Below are 21,241 nucleotides of genomic sequence, written 5' to 3' on the forward strand. Positions count from 1 at the left end.
TCACTATCCCTATGTGAGGGTTGTGTCTTTGGCAAATCAGCCCAACATAAGTTCCCGCTTCGCGGTGAGAGGTCTACAGCTCCACTACAATTAATACATACAGATCTCTGTGGTCCCATTCAGCGATCACTCACAAATCATAAATATTTTATCACTTTCATTGACGACTTTACAAGATTCACAATCGTCTCATTTCTAAAAAATAAACAGCAAGACACAATCTTACATGCGTTCACAGCATATCACAATTTAGTAGAAAAGCAGTTAGACAAAAAGATAAAAGCTCTCCAATCTGATAATGGATCAGAATACAAGAATCAATCGTTTCAACATTACCTAGCAAAACACGGAATAGTCCACCGCTGTACAGTACCATCAACACCCCAACAAAATGGCCTCGCCGAGCGTAAGAACCGCACTCTGCTTGACTCCGCTCGTGCTATGTTAAGTGTTGCAAAACTAGCAAAAAATTTCTGGCAGGAAGCTGTTACCACAGCCTGCTATATTCAGAACAGAGTATACCATCGCTCAGTCGATGCAATTCCCTATACCTTGTGGTTTCGGCGTGCGCCTGACCTTGCACATCTCCGCGTGTTTGGTGCAACGGCGTATGCGCATGTCTCTACAGATCACAGACAATGCGCACCTTAGAAATCTTCCGCTTAATCAACACCAATAACCACAGGCCCCGCTGCCATTATATTATTAACCTTGGCCAATAATGTAAAAACCTAAACTAAGGAGCTTTATTAAGCTTAGTTAGCCAGCTTTATTAAGCTGCACAAAGATAGAGAAAGGGGGAAGCGACGTCCAAAAGGAAGGAGGGAGTAGTAAAGAGAGAGCATCATTAAGTGAGATGTTTCTTTATTGCTTCTCTCTTTTACAGCAACTAATTTAAAACACTTCACTTCAAATTTAAAAAACGTTAAATAGAGTGTGGAGCAAAAAAAGAACTTTAAAATGTGGGGCCAAAAAACACTACTAGATTTGAACCCTCTACCTAGACCCCAACCAAATTATGTCATACCACTAGAATAGTACCCTACTTCTAAAGTTTTGTGAATAAAAACACTCCTTATTTTATTTTTCCCAGGCACAATTGTAATACCCCTCCTTTCTTTTTAAAACTGTAAGTGAGATTTATATTAAAACCCATCCTTTTGAACGCACGTGCTACACCTACACGTCTATAAGGTGGAGGCCCCGGGCATGATTCTACCCAAGAGCAAAAGATGTTGAGAGCTCTCCTCTTCTTCACCCAACCATAGCCAAAAGCATACATGACCCTCTAAGATTGGACCCAACCCTTTTATTAGCTTGTTGCTCTTCACATGTGCCTGGCCACTCTCACTAGTGTCCGGCCACTCTTGGGTCTGCACACTTGGTCTTTTTGGCTCCCCTAAACCCTGCCCGTGCCTTGCTCGGACGGTTGAGCTCTCTAGGCTTCCAATAATTACATTGTCCTGACACTCTATCATAGAGATGTTCTCTAGTTCATCTGACCCCCCTCCAAGCATCTCCAAAGTGCCTTGTTGTGTTGATATTTTCACTGCAAGGTTGGGTTTCTCAATCGAATCTTCTAGAGGCAAGGATGCAATCTTCTCTTTTGTAGCTTGAATCTCCAATCTCAATACTGATAGGGAAGTACTTACCTACTCTCTCTACAGTTATCTGCTTCAGCTTGAATCTCTAATCTCAATGATGACAGAAAAGTACCTACTCTCTCTACAGTTATCTGCTTCAGCTTTGCATCCTCCAATTTCTGCTGCAAACCCAAACATTCCTCCTTTGAAATATGCAGTCTTTCATTGATGCCTTGAATCAATGAATTTAGGTTCTTTATATCGTTATGTACTTAAACATAATCTTTATCAAAAAATGTCACACTGCTATTATGACCAGACTGATGGGTGGCTAGCTTCACCTCATGTCCAATGTCAACATGGATGTCACCAACTCCTCCATTAGTCAACTTCCAACGCATTAAATGGGTGTCAAAATACCCCCCTTTGTGTAAATCATTGTTATGCTCCTCAGCGCGAACAATAGCATGAGGGCTGAACTGAAGCACATAAGCCCGATCAAATGCTAGAGGGACTTCCATGTTGGTTGGCCGCCTCTGATACACTTTGTTGTAGAACATCATCATGTCTTCAAACCTTTCATGCCAGATGCTACTACACTTCACACGGTAATATCCCCCTTTCCTTGGTGTGGCTGAAAATAGACAGCCATGTAGCATCCAAAACATTTGACTCTTTCAAGTTCCTTGGATCATCACCATCAATATCCAAGCCATTGGTTGACATGGAAGTTTGCCTTGGTCATAAAAAAACACCTTCTGAGGTGGGTAGGCCACCTTCAGTGCTTTCCATTGCACTGCAAAAACATAAAAAATATGAAACACATGAGCTAAAAAAGATAAGCACACAAAACGGTTACACATCAGGTCAGGCACATTACCTGCATTGTCCCTCAAATTCTCTGATTTCACATGGACCTTTGTGGTTGACATATCTTCGTTTTTCACTGGTGATACACAGGCTTCTTCCTTGTTTGCACTTCTACCTGTTGGTTACATTGTTTTGCTTTCGCCTTCACCTTCTGCCTTGTTTGTCTTCTTGCCACCACAGGCGACTGCCTACTTTGCTTCTTGTCTAGCCTAGAGTCGCTCATGGGTTCGTCATCTGACTGGGTCGTCCGACTGCATCTCTTGGGTGGAGGTGAGGGCTCCCCCTTAGCAGACGACCTGACTGGTCTCTTCCTACCACAGCAAAGCGCTCTGCTATTGCGTTGCCTTTCTTGGCCATGTCTCCCAAATCAACTTTTGGAGAGAGGAAGGATCATAACTCATAGCAATGAGCATCCTTGTATTTCGCGCATGCAGCCACCCCCTCTAGGTCATCATCATGCTACGTGGCTACTTTTGATATTACATTTCTAATAAACATGTGCTAGTTCAACCCCCATCTAAAAATATGTTAATAAGCACAAAAGCTGTAACCTTGAATGTGTTTACACCCATATATATATACATGCGATTTTTTTGTATTAGAAATGTAGTGTTATGAAACATTTATTTAAAATGTTTTCAAAGTAAAACTAAAAAAATAGAATTTTTCAATATAGAGTATGCCAATGAGACCAATAAAAAAACCTACAAAATTGTTTAGTTCTTTATATATTATTATTTTCAACCACTAACTTTAGTTGAGAAAATGCCCTACAGGTGTTTTTTTAAAACCTTATAGTAACAAAAAATAATAATTTTCCACAAAAAATCTCTAAAAGCCAGAGAGGTTACTTTTTTTATTTACAATTCTAGTAACTTTAGTCCTTTGATGACCGCTCTCTCTGATTCCTATATGACCCTAGAAAGAAACTATGTGCGAATATGCTCATCTGGCTTTGCTTTTGTATATTCAATGTGGTTCATGCAAGATTGATATTCTCCAACTAATTAATGGATTTTATTTTTGACTCATTGTAGGCCCCTATTCACACGAAATCATACATGCGTTTCTTGCAAAAGAATGTAACATGAAAGCTAACGAAAGGACCTTGTCGAGGCACGTAAGAAGGAAACGTCCCAAAGCACTTGTTATTTTATGAATAGATAGATTCAATTAATTAATAAGAGATACGAAGTACTTGTTTTATAAAAGACTAAAAGGTATTCAATTAATTAATAGGAGCCACGATGGTGGTTGAAGGGGCAATTTTGGCCACTAATGTACTCTCCTAAATCGTTTCCTACGTGGAGAACCCAAGGCCCTCGTTTTATTAATTGTGTAAGATGTCACCCATGTGGACGGGGGGTTGAAAATTATATTGCAATTGCTACCAAACGATATTAAAATGTAGGAGCTGGTAGTGGATTCCTGAGGTATTTTTTGGTAATTAAAAGAGCAGGATCACCGGAGGCACATATTTGATTTGAGTAGAGTAGAATTGCACTGAGATCAGTTTTGATAGCTCAGCTCTTTGCATGTAGGGACTAGTCAAATAGCTGGTTGTTTTATAGATACTACATAATCCTTTATATTAACATAATCTACACTTAAAGCATTCGATCAAGAGTGATTTGGTGTAAAGCAATATGACTAGAGAAAAGGAGGGCAATTGCTGCAATGCATTTTCACAGCATCATTACTGTGCAGGATGCATCGATCTCAAGTCCTTCTTGGCCGGAATGTTGGTGATGGGTTTCTTGGTAGTGTTTGCAGAGAGCTTGGGCAAGTTAATCAATAGCAAAAATTTGCATGCAATAAGCTATGCGGAATCGAGAGATCACAGCCTGCAGGGCGCGCAGTTGTTGCCCACTAGCAGCACCATTGATAATGGTGCATATAATAGCTCGACTGAGCAGCTTCCAAAAGCAGGTGATCATACAGCTAGTGATCATGATGGAGAAGAAGGTGCTTTTGATGATAATAGTACTGCTGGCTTGATCGCAAGGGAACGGAGCTTCGACGCTTATGGCAGCGCTTCAGCTCTCTTCGTCCACATGGGTTCATACCGAGGAGGGCCCGACAGCTTTGCCGTTATCGGATTGGCCTCCAAGCCCGCCCACCTCTACGGCAACGCACGTTTCGAGTGTGAGTGGATTCCTGCAGCAGAGAGAAACCACTCCATCAAAGGATCGGCGGAGAAGATGCTGCCGGACTGGAATATGGGGCAGCAGTACACGGCAGTGGTGGTGAACTGCAGCTTCCGGCAGCCGGTGGGGGTGGACGGAGGCGGCGGTGAGCTGGTTGTTTATGCCGTCTACGGGGAAGGATCCGGGAGGGTCAATCCGGCGCCGGAGAGATTCGTGGCACTGACGGAGCGACGGAATCAGTATGCGGGAGATAAGTTCCTTCCGCCGTATCCCTACGACTTCGTGTTCTGCGGATCTCCGCTTTTCGGCGATCTGAACCCGCAGCGAATAAGGGAATGGATCGCTTACCACGTCAAGCTATTCGGGCCCCGCTCACATTTCTTCCTGCACGACGCTGGTGGGATGACCGACGGCGTCAAAAGGGCTCTGCGTCCATGGCGCCGGCTGGGTTACGTAACCGTTCACGACATCCGGCAGCAGGAAGTGTACGACGGATACTACCACAACCAGTTCCTTGTCATCAACGACTGCTTTCACCGGACCCGCTTTCTGTCCAATTGGACGTTCTTCTTCGACGTCGACGAGTATCTCTACGTCCCCCCCAACGACACCCTCCGTTCTGTCATGGACGGACTCTCCGACTACACACAGGTCATCTTCCGGCAAAAGCCCATGTCGGCCGACATGTGCCATGCTGCCGTAAACTCCCGACGAAAAATTTCTAGGTACATTGATGCTCTGAGCCTCGTGTTTAATAAGCTCTTGATCTTAAAGTTAATTGATCATGATGACAGACTATGGTTAAATGCTAATCTTCTTCTGATCTAAGCATTCCCGTAAATTACTATTTTATTATTCCTCCAAATTTAAGCACAGATTATTATTTTATAATCTTACGATCTCTTATAACTCTCCACGATAATCCAATTTTTTTAAAGATATCTTAGCTCTTAATCTTCTATCAGCATCTTCATTGAGCTACTCCTCATCTCAATCCCCTACATCAAAATAATTAAGCTCCACAATTAGGATAACTAGCCTCATTGAATTAACTTTTCTCCTTAAAAAAAATTCCGGACTAGAATAATTAAGCTCTCATAATCTTCAGTGAGAGTAAGGTGGATTGACATAAGTAAGCTCATTAGGCCGGATTAACACAGCATAGCAATGAGAGTAATCGTGCTTATTCTGAATTTTGATGGGGCATTTCCGGCAGCGAGTGGGGGTTCGAGAAGCTGGTGTACCGCAATGTGAAGGCCGGGGTAGCGTGGGACCGGAAGTATGCAATTCAGCCGAGGAACGCCTTTACGACCGGAGTGCACAGGTCGGACCGCATTGTCGGACAGAGCCTAGGCTACTTCACCGACAGCCTGGTGCCCAAGCTCTGGTACTATCACTACCACAACACCATAACGGAGAGAGGAGAACTCTGCCGGAAGTTCGCCAGATTCGACAGCTCTGCCGTTAACAGCATGCCCGGTGCCGCGGCGATGGAACCTGTGGACGTCTACGACGAAGACGGCGTGCCCTTCCGACAGGACATCGGATTGCGAGAGCTTGCCGAATCCGTCAAGGAGTTTGAGCTACAGCAGATCGGCCGGCAGCCCACCATTGTCAATTAAGACAACAGATTGTTAAAATATTATACGCCGCCATTCGTTCTTTTTCCAGCATTAGTTGGCAACGAAACCAAGCTCTTGTATGTCATCGCAACTTCCACCATCATTTTAGAATGTACTTTTTGGGAAAGAAATCTTAAAGACTTGATAAACTTCAACCAAGGGGTGAAAGACTCGCATCTTTTTTTAAAAGGAACTTTGCTTTTGCTCCAAATAGATATTGAAATGGATTTGGACCCTTAGTTTGGATTATCGTTTTGTATTGTTCATTTTAATACCACTGAGAGTGAAGCTCCAACAAACTCAACCATTGAATGAAGACCCTTGTTTCTTATTTGCAAGGGTGATGTAACCAAGAAGCCTAACTTAGAATTCATAACTGCATACATGTCCTCTTTGAGAGGATTATTATTCCTAATAAAGGACACAAGTTTCACATCTTGCCACATGAGTCGGCATGCTTATTCAGCCACCTCTCGAATCTTGGCATACAGTTCTTCATCAAAAGACGATTGTTTTAGAAAGTTCGGGAAGCGGAAGAAGACAGTTTTAGAAAAAGAATGCTAGCTAATCTCCCTAATTATCATGCAAACCAAGTTGACATCCCAGTCCCTTTCACATAAATATAATCATCACAGTCCCTTCTCTACGTAGGTTCTCAAAACAGTATGGTCCATGCAATTTCCTAGATAGAAATAAATATATTATGGCAACTATTGCAATCTATACATACCTTTCAGTAAGGGGTTTTAGTAAGCTATGGCATTGGAGCTTATGGCGGCGGGTGAGGAGTAACTAGTGGGGCTAGTAATGCTAAGGGTTGCCTTGGCATGGGGAGCATATGCGGTGGTGCCGAAGTCCACCCTACTGCCAAGTTTCCTTGATACCAACAATGGGTTATATCATGGTTCCAATGGCGCTAGCATTAAGCACAATACTATTGCTATCTAGGCCTTACCAATAACGAACACTTCGTACTACTGCATACCAAACCATGTCTCCTCTTATGGGAATAAGTGTGGGTGTCTGGCTAGCTTGAGGAATTGGCTATAGCTAGCCTTGCCCTTAGGGCTATCCCTAGCCTAGTTGATTGAGTAGATTATTTGCTAGCTTATCCATGCTCACATCCTTTATTAGGACTCTTTTTGGTGGTTTTTGGTGCTTCCCTATCTCTTGGGTTTGGGTGGATGGCTTCTACATCCTTGTCTTATTAATTATCTACTAGGTTGAGGGTGGTTGCAAGATGAGGTTATCTAGTTTCACTTAGTGGGCGTCCTTGGCTTTAGCCTGAAAATAGGCATTTTTTCAAGAAGAATAGCCCATCTCTCCTAGTTAGCCAAGGAGTTTCACTTCAAGGTCTTCTAATAAAACATCATATGCAAATTTGGGCACCTAAAACTATAATCTGATCGAATATCCAATAATTGCAAATCTCCTTTTCTTTGGGAACTAAAATTGTATACATGCCCTACACTAAATGTGAGTAAATTACCTTTAACTTTTACATTATTACTCATAAGATGTTCCCACTTTGCATATCACAAATTCAAATAATATAGAGCTTAACTTGATTTATCGAGTAATTTTTTACTCAAAATTATAGAGCTTAACTTTACTCAAAATTGTATACATGTCCTACACTGAATGTGAGTAAATTACCTATAACTTTTACATTATTACTCATAAGATGTTCCCACTTTGCATATCACAAATTCAAATAATATAGAGCTTAACTTGATTTATCGAGTAATTTTTTTATGTGTTTTACTATTTTCTATATTATTTAAAAGGTATTAGAATTGTTAAAAACATACTATTTTGTCCTCCCACCACATCTACCATTTAAAATGCTCAATTTGTATGGATCTAGTGATGATTAGATTGGGGAAGATTAGTAGAATGTGGGTATAACGTAAAATTAAAAATCTAACGCTTGGATTTTTGTAGATTTACTTTGGAAAATTTGTTATGATTGTTAGAGGCCCATTAAATCAATTGTAATTTGATTCTAGAAAATCAAATATTGAATCTTTCAATCTAAAAACTCTAGGGATCAATATACTTGTTGTCATGAATTTATTAAAAAAAATTTGGCTTAATTTGAGTGGGAAGGTCCATTTTCAATCCTCCCAAGTGAAAATTTCCAGATTATGTGCACTCTCCCCTTTTCAAGTCTAAAACCAACCCTAGTTAGGTTTGGAAATCTAGGTAAACTTTAAAGCCTAGATATCATTCCATGTAAGAGGCTTGGGTAGGAAAAAATCTTATATATGCATGCCACTTTATGTCCACATCAGCTTTGAGAGGATCCACATAAGCAGCTTGCCACCTCACCTTGCCACCTCCACCCTCCATGTCAACATGGTCAACCTAGTTGACTCCCCACCTCATCATCCTAGTCATCATTAATGCCACATCTTCTTGCCACCTCGCACTTGGTGACATAGTATGCCACATCAGCCAATAATAGTGCCACATGTCAAGAAAATGCCACGTGTCATGGACGCATGTGACACGTGGCACCTCCTTCCCACCTCCCTATTTTTCTTCAAAAATATATTTTTGAAAAAGTTAATTTAGTAATTTAGAGAAATAAAGTATAGAAATTTAAATGATAAGATATATAATTTTAAATAATAAAATATATATAACTTATTAATATAAAAGAATTTAAAATCACTAATTTTAAAGGATTATATTTTGGAATTAGATAAATAAAATTATTTTTAAATTTTATGTTATTTAATTTAAAAATAATATTTTTTTAAATTTCATATTTTTTGAAAATATTTATGTGTAGGATAAACCTTTGAATTAAATTTAAAAAAATACATATAAAAGAAAATGCAGTTATATAATTATAAAACGAAAGATATATTTATATATCTAGACTCCCCCGATGAAGTCGAATCTCGCTCTTCCCCATACCATCGTACCCAAACATGCTCCGAGGGGACCAAACTTTGAAAGCATGTGGCGGGGACCCACCCCCACATGCTTGCAAAGTTTGGTACCCATCGGAGCATGTTTGGGTACGATGGTATGGGGAAGACCCGGATTTTCCATGGCCTCTTAAGCACCAAGAGACTTGAAAAATTCGCACTGGGCACTAATTACTAAACCCAAACATGCTCCGATGGGGACTAAACTTTGCAAGCATGAGGGGGCTCCCCCAACATGCTTGCAAAGTTTGGTCCACATCGGAGCACGTTTGAGTACAATGGTATGGGGAAGAGCGGGATTTTCCATGGCCTCTTAAGCACTAAGAGACTAGAAAAATCCGCACTGGGCGCTAATTACTAACCCAAACATGCTCCGCCGATCATGACCAAACTTTGCAAGCATGTGGGGGTGGGCCGCCCACATTCTTGCAAAGTTTGATCCCCATCGGAGCATGTTTGGGTACGATGGTATGGGGAAGACCGGGATTTTCCATGGCCTCTTAATAAGCACCAAGAGACTGAAAAATCCGCACTAGGCACTAATTACTAACCCAAACATACTCCGATGGGGACCAAACTTTGCAAGCATGTGGGGGTGGGTCCCCGCCACATGCTTTCAAAGTTTGGTCCCCTCGGAGCATGTTTGGGTACGATGGTATGGGGAAGAGCGAGATTTTTCATGGCCTCTTAAGTACCAAGAGACTTGAAAAATCCGCGGGCGCTAATTACTAACCCAAACATACTCTGATCACATGCCCAAACTCTGCAAGCATGCCCCCCCCCAACCACATTCTTGCAAAGTTTGGTCCCCATCGGAGCATGTTTGCGTACTATGGTATGGGGAAGAGCAGGATTTTCCACGGCCTCTTAAGCACCAAGAGACTTGAAAAACCCGCACTAGGTACTAATTACTAACCCAAACATGCTCCGAGATGAGGATCAAACCTTGCAAGCATGTGGGGGCAGGTCCCCCCCACATTGTTGCAAAGTTTGGTACCCATTAGAGCATGTTTGGGTACGATGGTATAAGGAAGACCTGGATTTTCCATGGCCTCTTAAGCACCAAGAGACTTGGAAAATCTGCACCGAGCGCTAATTACTAACCCAAACATGCTGCGATTGTGACCAAACTTTACAAGCATGTGGGGGTGGGTCTCCCCCACATTCTTGCAAATTTTTGTTTCCATTGGAGCATGTTTGGGTATGATGGTAAGGGGAAGACCCGGATTTTCCATGGCCTCTTAAGCACCAAGTGACTTGAAAAATCCGCACGGGCACTAATTACTAACCCAAACATGCTCCGATTTTGACCAAAGTTTGCAAGCCTGTGGGGGTGGGTCCCCTCCATATGCTTGCAAAGTTTGGTCCCCATCGGAGCATGTTTGGGTACGATGGTATGGGGAAAAGTGGGATTTTCCATGGCCTCTTAAGCACCAAGAGACTTGAAAAATCCGCACTAGGCGCTAATTACTAACCCAAACATGCTCGGACTGTGACCAAACTTTACAAGCATGTGGGGGTGGGTCCCCCCCACATGCTTGCAAATCTTGGTTCTCATTGGACCATGTTTGGGTACGATGGTATGGGGAAGACCTGAATTTTCCATGGCCTCTTAAGCACCAAGAGACTTGAAAAATCCGCACATCGGGCCCTAATTACTAACCCAAACATGCTCCGATTGTGACCAAACTTTGCAAGCATGTAGGTGTGGCCCTTCACATGCTTGCAAATTTTGGTCCCCACCATCAGAGAATGTTTAGGTCTAATGGTATGGAAAAGACCCAGATTTTTCATGGCCTCTTAAGCAAATCCGCACTAGGCGCTAATTATTAACCCAAACATTCTCCGATGGGGACCAAACTTTACAAGCATGTGGAGGTGGGTCCCCCCCACATTCTTGCAAAGTTTGGTCCCCATCGGAGCATGTGTTGAGTACGTGGTATGGGGAAGAGCAGGATTTTCCATGGCCTCTTGAGCACTAAGAGACTAGAAAAAATCGCATACCGGGCACTAATTACTAACCCAAACATGCTTCGATCATGACCAAACTTTGGAAGCATGTGGAGGTGGCCCCCCCCCACATTCTTGTTGCAAAGTTTTCTCCCCATCGGAGCATTTTTGGGTACGATGGTAAGGGGAAGTCCCGGACTTTCCTGGCCTCTTAAGCACCAAGAGACTTGAAAAATCCGCACTGAGCGCTAATTACTAACCCAAACATGCTCCGATGGGGACCAAACTTTGCAAGCATGTGGAGGTGGGTCCCCACCACATGCTTGCAAAGTTTGGTCCCCTCGGAGCATGTTTTGGTACGATGGTATGGGGAAGAGTGGGATTTAGCATGGCCTCTCAAGCACCAAGAGACTTTAAAAAATCACACCGGGCGCTATTACTAACCCAAACATGCTCCAATCATGACCAAACTTTGCAAGCATGCCCCCCCCCAACCACGTTCTTGTTGCAAAGTTTGGTCCCCATCGGAGCATGTTTGCGTACTATGGTCCCCATCGGAGCATGTTTGCGTACTATGGTATGGGGAAGAGCAGGATTTTCCACGGCCTCTTAAGCACCAAGAGACTTGAAAAACCTGCACTGGGTGCTAATTACTAACCCAAACATGCTCCGATGAGGATCAAACCTTGCAAGCATGTGGGGGTAGGTCCCCCCTACATTTTTGCAAAGTTTGGTACCCATCGGAGTATGTTTGGGTACGATGGTATAAGGAAGACCTGGATTTTCCATGGCCTCTTAAGCACCAAGAGACTTGGAAAATCCGCACCGAGCGCTAATTACTAACCCAAACATGCTCCGATTGTGACCAAACTTTACAAGCACGTGGGGGTGGGTTCCCCCCACATTCTTGCAAATTTTTGTTCCCATTGGAGCATGTTTGGGTATGATGGTAAGGGGAAGACCCGGATTTTCCATGGCCTCTTAAGCACCAAGTGACTTGAAAAATCCGCACCGGGCACTAATTATTACTAACCCAAACATGCTCCTATTTTGACCAAAGTTTGCAAGCATGTGGAGGTGGGTCCCCTCCATATGATTGCAAAGTTTGGTCCCCATCGGAGCATGTTTGGGTACGATGGTATGGGGAAGAGCGGGATTTTTCATGGCCTCTTAAGCACCAGGAGACTTGAAAAATCCGCACTAGGCGCTAATTACTAACCCAGACATGCTCCGATTGTGACCAAACTTTACAAGCATGCGGGGGTGGTCCCCCCCCACATGCTTACAAAGCTTGGTTCTCATTGGACCATGTTTGGGTACGATGGTATGGGGAAGACCCGAATTTTCCATGGCCTCTTAAGCACCAAGAGACTTGAAAAATCCGTATATCGGGCGCTAATTACTAACCCAAACATGCTCCGATTGTGACCAAACTTTGCAAGCATATAGGTGTAACATGCTCCGATTGTGACCAAACTTTGCAAGCATATAGGTGTAGCCCTTCACATGCTTGCAAATTTTGGTCCCCACCATCAGAGAATGTTTGGGTCTAATGGTATGGGGAAGACCCAGATTTTTCATGGCCTCTTAATCATATCCGCCTAGGCGCTAATTATTAACGCAAACATTCTCCGCTGGGGACCAAACTTTACAAACATGTGGGGGTGGGTCCCCCACACATGCTTGAAAATTTTGGTCCCCATCGGAGCATGTTTGAATACGTGGTATGTGGAAGAGCAGGATTTTCCATGGCCTCTTGAGCACTAAGAGACTAGAAAAAACTGCATAATACCGGGCACTAATTACTAACCCAAACGTGCTCCAATCATGACCAAACTTTGCAAGAATGTGGGGGTGGGCCCCCCCACATTCTTGAAAAGTGGGCCCTCCCACATTCTTGAAAAGTTTTCTCCCCATCAGAGCATTTTTGGGTACGATGGTATGGGGAAGACTCGGACTTTCCATGGCCTCTTAAGCACCAAGAGACTTGAAAAATCCGCACTGAGCGCTAATTACTAACCCAAACATGCTCCGATGATGGGGACCAAACTTTGCAAGCATGTGGGGGTGGGTCCCCACCACATGCTTGCAAAGTTTGGTCCCCTCGAAGCATGTTTGGGTATGATGGTATGGGGAAGAGCGGGATTTTGCATGGCCTCTCAAGCACCAAGAGACTTTAAAAATTCACACCGGGTGCTAATTACTAACCCAAACATGCTCCAATCAAGACCAAACTTTGCAAGCATGTGGGGGTGCCCTCCCCCACATTCTTACAAAGTTTGGTCCCCATCAAAGCATCTTTGGGTACGATGGTATGGGGAAGAGCGGGATTTTCCATGGCCTCTTAGGCACCAAGAGACTTGAAAAATCCACACTGGGCGCTAATTACCCAAACATGCTCTGATGGGGGGACCAAAGCTTGCAAGCATGTGGGGGGTGTCCCCCCATATACTTGCAAAGTTTGGTCCCCATTGGAGTATGCTTGCAAAGTTTAGTCCCCATAGGAGCATGTTTGGGTTAGTAATTAACGCCCAGTGTGGTGCAAAGTTTGGTCCCCATCATCGGAGCATGTTTGGGTTAGTAATTAGCGCCCACCAGTGCAGATTTTTCAAGTCTCTTAGTGCTTAAAAGGCCATGAAAAATCCTACTCTTCCCCATACCATCGTACCCAAATATGCTTGATGGGGACCAAACTTTGCAAGAATGTCACGCTTGCAAAGTTTGGTCCCCATCGGAGCATGTTTGGGTATGATGGTATGGGAAAGACCCGGATTTTCCATGGAGCATGTTTGGGTATGATGGTATGGGAAAGACCCGGATTTTCCATGGCCTCTTAAGAACTAAGAGACTTGAAAAATCTATACCGAGCGCTAATTACTAACCCAAACATGTTACGATTGTGACCAAACTTTGCAAGCATATGGGGTCCCCCCCACATGCTTGTAAAGTTTGGTTCTCATCAGAGCATGTTTGGGTACGATGGTATGGGGAAGAACCGGATTTTCCATGGCCTCTTATATGCACCAAAGAGACTTGAAAAATCCGCACCGGGTGCTAATTACTAACACAAACATGCTTTGATTGTGACCAAACTTTGCAAGCATGTGGAGGTGGATCCCCCCCACATTCTTGAAAAATTTGGTCCTCTCATCAGAGCATGTTTGGGTATGATGGTATGGGGAAGACGCGGATTTTCCATGGCCTCTTAAGCATCAAGAGACTTGAAAAATCTTCTGGGCGCTAATTACTAATGCAAAAATGCTCCGATGGGGACCAAACAAGCATGTGGGGGTGGGTCCCCCCCACATTTTTGCAAAGTTTAGTCCCCATCGGAGCATGGTTGGGTACTATGGTATGGGGAAGAGCGGGATTTTTCATGGCCTCTTAAGCACCAAGAGACTTGAAAAATCTACACTGGGCGCTAATTACTAACCCAAACATGCTTCGATGATGACCAAACTTTGCAAGCATGTGGGAGTGGGTCCCACATGCTTCGATGATGACCAAACTTTGCAAGCATGTGGGTCCCCCCCACATTCTTGCAAAGTTTGGTCCCCATCGGAGCATGTTTGGGTACGATGGCATGGGGATTTTCAACAAACAATATGATAGCCAAAGTGTTAAAAAAATAAAAAAACCATGAACATCAACTAAAATGTAATGATACTCCAATAATGAAAAAACTCATAATGATATAAATAGCAAATAAGTACATTAGAATGTGAGCTAACCCAACTACTCTGGGTTTAACCACTAACTCTGTAAGATTCCTCCCCAGCCTCTCAAGATGTCCAGTTGTAATCAAATCCCTCTTCAGAAATATAAAAGATCTCAAGTGTTTCTACCAGTTTTGGCCTAGAGAGAGAAAATCTTCTAGAGAGTGATAATTCAGTTTTTAAATATTTTTGAATGGAAAAATATCTCTTCTTATTAAAATAAGTTTCCCCGAAACAGAAGTTCAAAAAGATTTTTAGAAGGTGCATTAGTAATCAAATATAATCTGTCCAAGAGGCCTTATTCTAGGGGTCCAGATTTTTGAAAAATTTTAAATTAAGGTTCATATGGACCAATAAGATTCATCCAAATGTAGGGAGGAGATAAATGGAAGAATAAAAAGAAAATCCCCCAAAAAACGAGTAAATACTCACATAAGATGAAGAGTTGACTATAAGGACAAGAAGTTTAATAGTTAAAAAAGAGAGATATTTAGAAGAAATGGACCAATAAGATTCATCCAAATGTAGGGAGGAGATAAATGAAAGAATAAAAGGAAAATCTCCCAAAAATGAGTAAATACTCACATAAGATGAAGAGTTGACTAAGGACAAGGTTAATAGTTAAAAAAGAGAGATATTTAGAAGAAATGATGCATTTTTGACACCTCAGTATGGGGGAATTTTCCTCATGAAGGAGGCGCCTATTTCACATGTGTGGGAGAGTTTTAAACTCCCAAATAATGAGATATTTTATCTCTCCTCTCTCTTGTTTCAACTAGATCCAAAAAGTGGACCAAACTAATTCAAAAATGGTCAAAAGTTGACCAAACTGATCTGGAAAATTCTAGAATCAGTTGGCTTGGTTAGAAGCTCACTTTTTCCTATAAATATAAGCCTTCCCCTTTGTTGAAGCTTAATAGTATTTTTGCACTGTTACCCTACTTCTCCCAAGAGCCAAAAACTGTGAATTTACTCATAATTCATTAGTTTTTGACCTTCCCTCTTCTAAAGAGTGGTGGCCACTCTTGTTTCAAACAAGAGTAGATCCCTCAAACCATCAAGCCAAAGGAAAGCTCTCAAATTCTTCGTGTGTAAGTTGGAGGTTCTTCTCTTTTCTATTCATTTTATAGTTTTTAATGATTTTTGTCTTCTCTAAAATGAATATGATGTTATGCCTCATTGAAAAAAGGCATTCCTCTCTCTTCTTTAGTAAATTCAACCATTCTTTATCCTAGATGAATGATTAATAAAATCAAGGTTTTCATAATGTTTCCCTTTGATAAGTAGGAAATGTTTACATTAGAACGATTTAAATACTCTTGGTGAACTTCTAATTAATTTTAGAGAGTTAAAATTTGAAGAATGGTCAACCATACAAAGGAGGTTATGGCGATATTTTCTAAAATTGTGAAAAACAAGTTTTACTTTTTTTATTCAAAAAGAGTAATTCCCATCGTATATGTATTCTTAAAGTGTTATTTTTCATCCTAGGTATAGAAAAATGTTTACTAAAAATATTTTATTAAAAAAAGTGTTACTTTCTTTAGAATTAAATTCTATGCATAGAAGGAAGCATATTGAAATTTTTATTTTGATCATAAAAGAGTGATTTTCATCATAAATAATTTGTATGCATAAAAGATAAATTTTTTATATTAAAAGTATGATTTTCATCATAAATGATTTTTATGCATAAATGGATGCATAAAAGAAATTCTTTTATACTAAAAGAGTGATTTTCATCATAAATTATTTGTATGCATAAAAGATAATTTTTTTATATTAAAAGTGTGATTTTCATCATAAATGATTTTTATGCATAAATGGATGCATAAAAGAAATTCTTTTATATTAAAAGAGTGATTTTCATCACAAATTATTTTTATGCATAAAAGAAATTCTTTTATATTAAAAGAGTGATTTTCATCATAAATGATTTGTATGCATAAACATATGCATAAAAAATAAATTTTTTTATATTAAAAGTTTGATTTTCTTCATAAATGATTTTTATGCATAAATGGATGCACAAAAGAAATTCTTTTATATTAAAAGAGTGATTTTCATCATAAATGATTTGTATGCATAAACATATGCATAAAAGATTTTTTTATATATATTAAAAGTGTGATTTTCTTCATAAATGATTTTTATGCATAAATGGATGCATAAAAGAAATTCTTTTATATTAAAGAGGGATTTTCATCATAAATGATTTTTATGCATAAATGGATGCATAAAAGAAATTCTTTTATATTAAAAGAGTGATTTTTATCATAAATAATTTTTAAGCATAAATGGATGCATAGAAGAAATTCTTTCATATTAAAAGAGTAATTTTCATCATAAATGATTTTTATGATGATAAAAGTGTGACTTTCATCAGAATTGGATTTTATGCATAAATAGATGAATATAGAATTTTTATATTTAAATGAGGGTTCTCTTTAATCCTCTGTTTGCTTCCGTAAAAATCGAAAAAATGAATAAGTAGATAATCTGTGAGAGGAAATTCTACCATTTTATATCCACTAAGATGATAATGAGAAAATTCAAATAAACTATCGAAGTGGGAGATCGAGATAAATGATTATTTTATTCCTCATAGGAATTCATGTTTAGTTTAGAAATCTGTAAGTAAATATTCAATGAACGAAATTTTAGAAAAAGGAAAATTGAAATATTACCTTTCAAGAAAGATAGTTGAGGAAGAACCTTTCCAGACTCAAACTCTGATTCAGACTATTGACCAAGACCTAATTCCTTCGTCAGTTTCAATCAATGACGATGTGCCTAGTTTAGGAAAAATGCACTCAAATCACCCACCGAATCTGAAACTAAGTTAAGACTTTTGATTTTGATCTAAGGATCAAGTTAACAGAATTCGAGGAATTCTGTTTGGAATTCAGACCGGGATCTAGAAGTATTGGGATACGGATTTAAGATTTATTCATGGTATTCAAACAAAATCAAAACTGAAAACTTACATAGAAACCCTGTTTTCTTAAAGGATTGTCTTACGCCAGAATGCTGGAGGGAGCATTTGGCATACGTGTTTATCTAAGGGAAGTTCGGTTGCAACAGCTGGCGGGGAGTGTTCAAGGGACAGCTCACCTGGCAAAAACCTGCCCAGGTCTTGACCAGCCTGGGTATGGTGAAAAATGGTGTGCTTCCGGTACGATGGGCGAGGGTCGACGAAGCGGTCCCTGAGTGAAGTGCCACGACACCTAAGGAGGATCCTGGAGGGTTCTGACCAGGCGATGCACGGGCTCGCGGTGCTTAGTACACCCATGCGTATGTCGTGGAAGATATATGTATATGTATGTTGACAGAATGATTATTGTAATTTGTTACTGGATCTTGTTGCTGACAAGCTGGTCCCAACTAAGAGTCGAGAGTGGTACTATTTTTGTGAAACCAGGGGTTAAATGGAAATTTTGAGCTATGAAATCTGTGACCATATCTGTTTTGTCAATGGATTATTTTTATATTAAAGTTTTAAAGAGGAGTGTGTGCGTATCTGTTTTCTAAAGCTAAAGTTAAGAAAGGCATTCAATTATGGGTGGGTGAGTACTTGTTTGGTTCTATCGATTCCAGTGGTAGGATGGTGGCTAACCCATGGGCCAGATGGGGCTGGAATCAGTGGAGTTTTAATAATCAAACTAAAAAATCTTAGGATTACGCTAGGATTCGAGTAGTGAGTTGATTCCCTGATAAATTTCTCAATTGAGTGGATCAACGACTGTGCCTGATCTTGATTAGGAAAAAAGCGTTGAATTGCTTAGATGATCAAATTATATCAGTGATAGTTTCCTTCTATTTGGTGTTTTCAGGTGGAGGATAGTTTAGATTTTGATCTCGTTAGAAAAACTCGTCTCAAGAAAATTCAAAAAGGTGGAATCGTCCCCGCTTTCCGAGCATGGGAAATTTTCTCGGTTTCGGTTTTTGGAGTGACCACCAGCCTAGTCTCATGTGCCCGGACATTTGTGGGTGAGGCCTCGAGTGAGAAACCCTGCCCCGCGCATGAGGGGGCTGCTTTCGCTGCTGTCAGCAGCTACCGGGAGTCCGTGGTGCGCGGAGGGGACACAGGGACCTCACAACTAGTATATCAAAGCGCTGTTGTAAATTTAAGTAACATCAGGAGAAATTACCTTAATTTTAATAGAAATCTGAGAAAGAAATATTTTTAATATTATGTGAATGAACTTCAAAATTGAAAGACTCATAAATTGAATTGGAAATTTAAAGATGGATACCGCGAACCTATCTGAAATTCCTGGACTTTCGCAGAGTCAGGATATGATAGCTTTTACATTTGATCACCTCATCAACTCTGCTATATGACCCGAATGAGCAGAGTGAGACTCACTTGCCATTTTGAGAGTCTTTACTTTCCTGATCCTCTTGAGCGATGTTGGTATATGTGATTCTGTGGAGGACGATGTATTAATGTTAGTAACAGTCAGCGTCAGAGGCTCAGGCAAAATATTTCCTTGGCCATGATTGTGATAAGGCTAGGGCTTGTTCAGCATGTTCAACTCTCTGATCATTCACCCAGGAACTTCAGAACTTCATGCCAATTTTTTAGGCTTCTTAGCCGCTTTATCCCTAGAGATAGAATTGCAGCACCTCTTTGTGTAATGCATCATGTGTACCATGGCATGTCTCCTTCGTAGTTTCGCTTCTTTATGCGAATACGATTGAGGCAGTGATTTTGGGAGCCATGATGCTCTATGTATATATTAAAAACTTTTGATAATAAATGATATTTTGTGAAAACAATTCCATTTTGTTTTCATGATTGTGAAAATGGATGAAATTATCAGGGTAAATCTTGCTTTAAGTTGTATGATGGAATAACTATATGTTTAAAGATAAAGTTTAAAAATTAAATAATCATAAAGCTATTATCAAAGTTAAGCTAACAAAAATCTTGTTTTGTCAGAGTCATGAGGCGCGCAGCCCATGCAAGGCAACCGGATCCTCTAACTGATGACGAGGAGTTAGATCCGGATGTTCGCAAAGCCCTGCACAGATCACAGCCTGGTCCCTTCAAGGGTGAAGGGGAACAGTTAGGTGAAATTGTAGAAAAATGGATTGAGGCCATGGAGGAATATTTTGATGTAACTGGCTACAATGAGAGAAGCAAGATGTCTCTCGCCAGGTTAAAGATTGTGGAAACGGCCAGGGTTGCGTGGAGGAATCACTGCAAGACAAACCGTCTCGACCGAAATACCCAAACCTGGACCGATCTTAAGGCTTACCTCAGAAAGAGGTTTTGTGCCCCAGGCTTTCTTGAAACTAAGATGAATGAGTTCTTGGAACTAAAGCAAGAAAACTAGATAATTGAAGAGTACCATCAGGCTTTTGCCCTTCTCCTTAAATATTCCCCTCAATTGGATGAAGAGCAGCTGATGTGGCTAGGTTCATTCAGGGAATGAACGAGCCATTGGATACTTTAGTCAAGAATGCCAAACCTATCTCAATGGCCGAAGCAGCAAGAATGGCAAAGGATTTTGCCAAAGCCTTTGTAGTTAAGGTCTCACCGAAGCCTGCACCCTCTAACTTTAAAAGATTCCAAACCCAGGGAAGTACTTCAAACTTTCTACCCCCGAAGAGATAGCAAGGCTCGAATCAGAATCAGGATGCAGGAAGATTTCGAAGTGAAGGAAGACCCTTCCCCCAGAATACTTTCTCAAGGGCTCCACCTCTTTCAAGAAATCAGAGGGATGAGCTCAGAAGTGAAAACCGATGTTTTGGATGCCAAGGTTTTGGTCACCACTTGAAAGACTACCCGACTCTTGCTATGTCAAGGGGACAGGGAAGTCAAGGACACCGAGTTCAGAGACCAACCCCTTCATACCAGTCTAATTAGGGTCCGTCTTGCCCAAGCCAGGGAAACCCCAGAAGAACTCCAGCATAGCCATCTGCCTCCGTCCAGAGTAACCTGAGAACTCCTTCCTAGAACTGGGGCAACCAAAGAGAAAGAGTTCCGCCTCAATCTGCAGCAGCCAGAGCAGTCACAATTTCAAAAGTAGTAGAAGAGGAAAGAGGCAAAATCTATGCTGCAATTGAAAACCAAGGGCCTAATTGTCAGTTCTCAGTCATCCATACTCCAGCAAAGTATCAGGGTAAGCGTTTTAAGCTTTTGATTGACTCAGGCAGTTCTCATTGATTCAATTTTCCTGGATGCTTGCATAAGCTAGTCTTAGAACAGAAATCAGGGAAACCTATGCAAGTTGAATTGGCCAATGGGAAGATTCTTTTCACTCACCATGAGACAGATCTTATCCAGTTCAATCTAGATGATAATGTGACCGACTGTCAGTTCAAAGTCTTACCTCTGGGAGTTTTTGACGGGATCCTTGGAATGGATTGGCTACACAAAAATCAAGCTGACATACACTGTCACAA

General features: G+C 41.1%; 1 protein-coding gene across 1 annotated transcript; it reads left to right on the top strand.

Annotated features, from left to right (window-relative positions):
* Nucleotides 1–3,921: 3,921 nt before the first annotated feature.
* On the top strand, nucleotides 3,922–6,517 carry LOC147624810 (galactan beta-1,4-galactosyltransferase GALS1-like). The gene is made up of 2 exons (XM_086818860.1): nucleotides 3,922–5,325; nucleotides 5,817–6,517. The coding sequence occupies exons 1-2, from the start codon at nucleotides 4,100–4,102 to the stop codon at nucleotides 6,220–6,222; spliced, it is 1,632 nt and encodes a 543-aa protein (XP_086674986.1). The 5' UTR covers nucleotides 3,922–4,099; the 3' UTR covers nucleotides 6,223–6,517.
* The last annotated feature ends 14,724 nt before the right edge of the window (nucleotides 6,518–21,241 follow it).

The sequence above is a fragment of the Cibotium barometz genome, chromosome 24 (assembly GCF_041138505.1).
Source record: "Cibotium barometz isolate CiBa-2024 chromosome 24, ASM4113850v1, whole genome shotgun sequence".
NCBI lineage: Eukaryota > Viridiplantae > Streptophyta > Polypodiopsida > Cyatheales > Cibotiaceae > Cibotium > Cibotium barometz.

Excerpts from the sequence above, each read along its gene's own strand:
- LOC147624810 (XM_086818860.1), top strand. The coding sequence starts at position 4,100 with ATGACTAGAGAAAAGGAGGGCAATTGCTGCAATGCATTTTCACAGCAT. Across the intron at positions 5,326-5,816 it reads TCCCGACGAAAAATTTCTAG|CGAGTGGGGGTTCGAGAAGC; the intron begins GTACATTGATGC and ends CATTTCCGGCAG.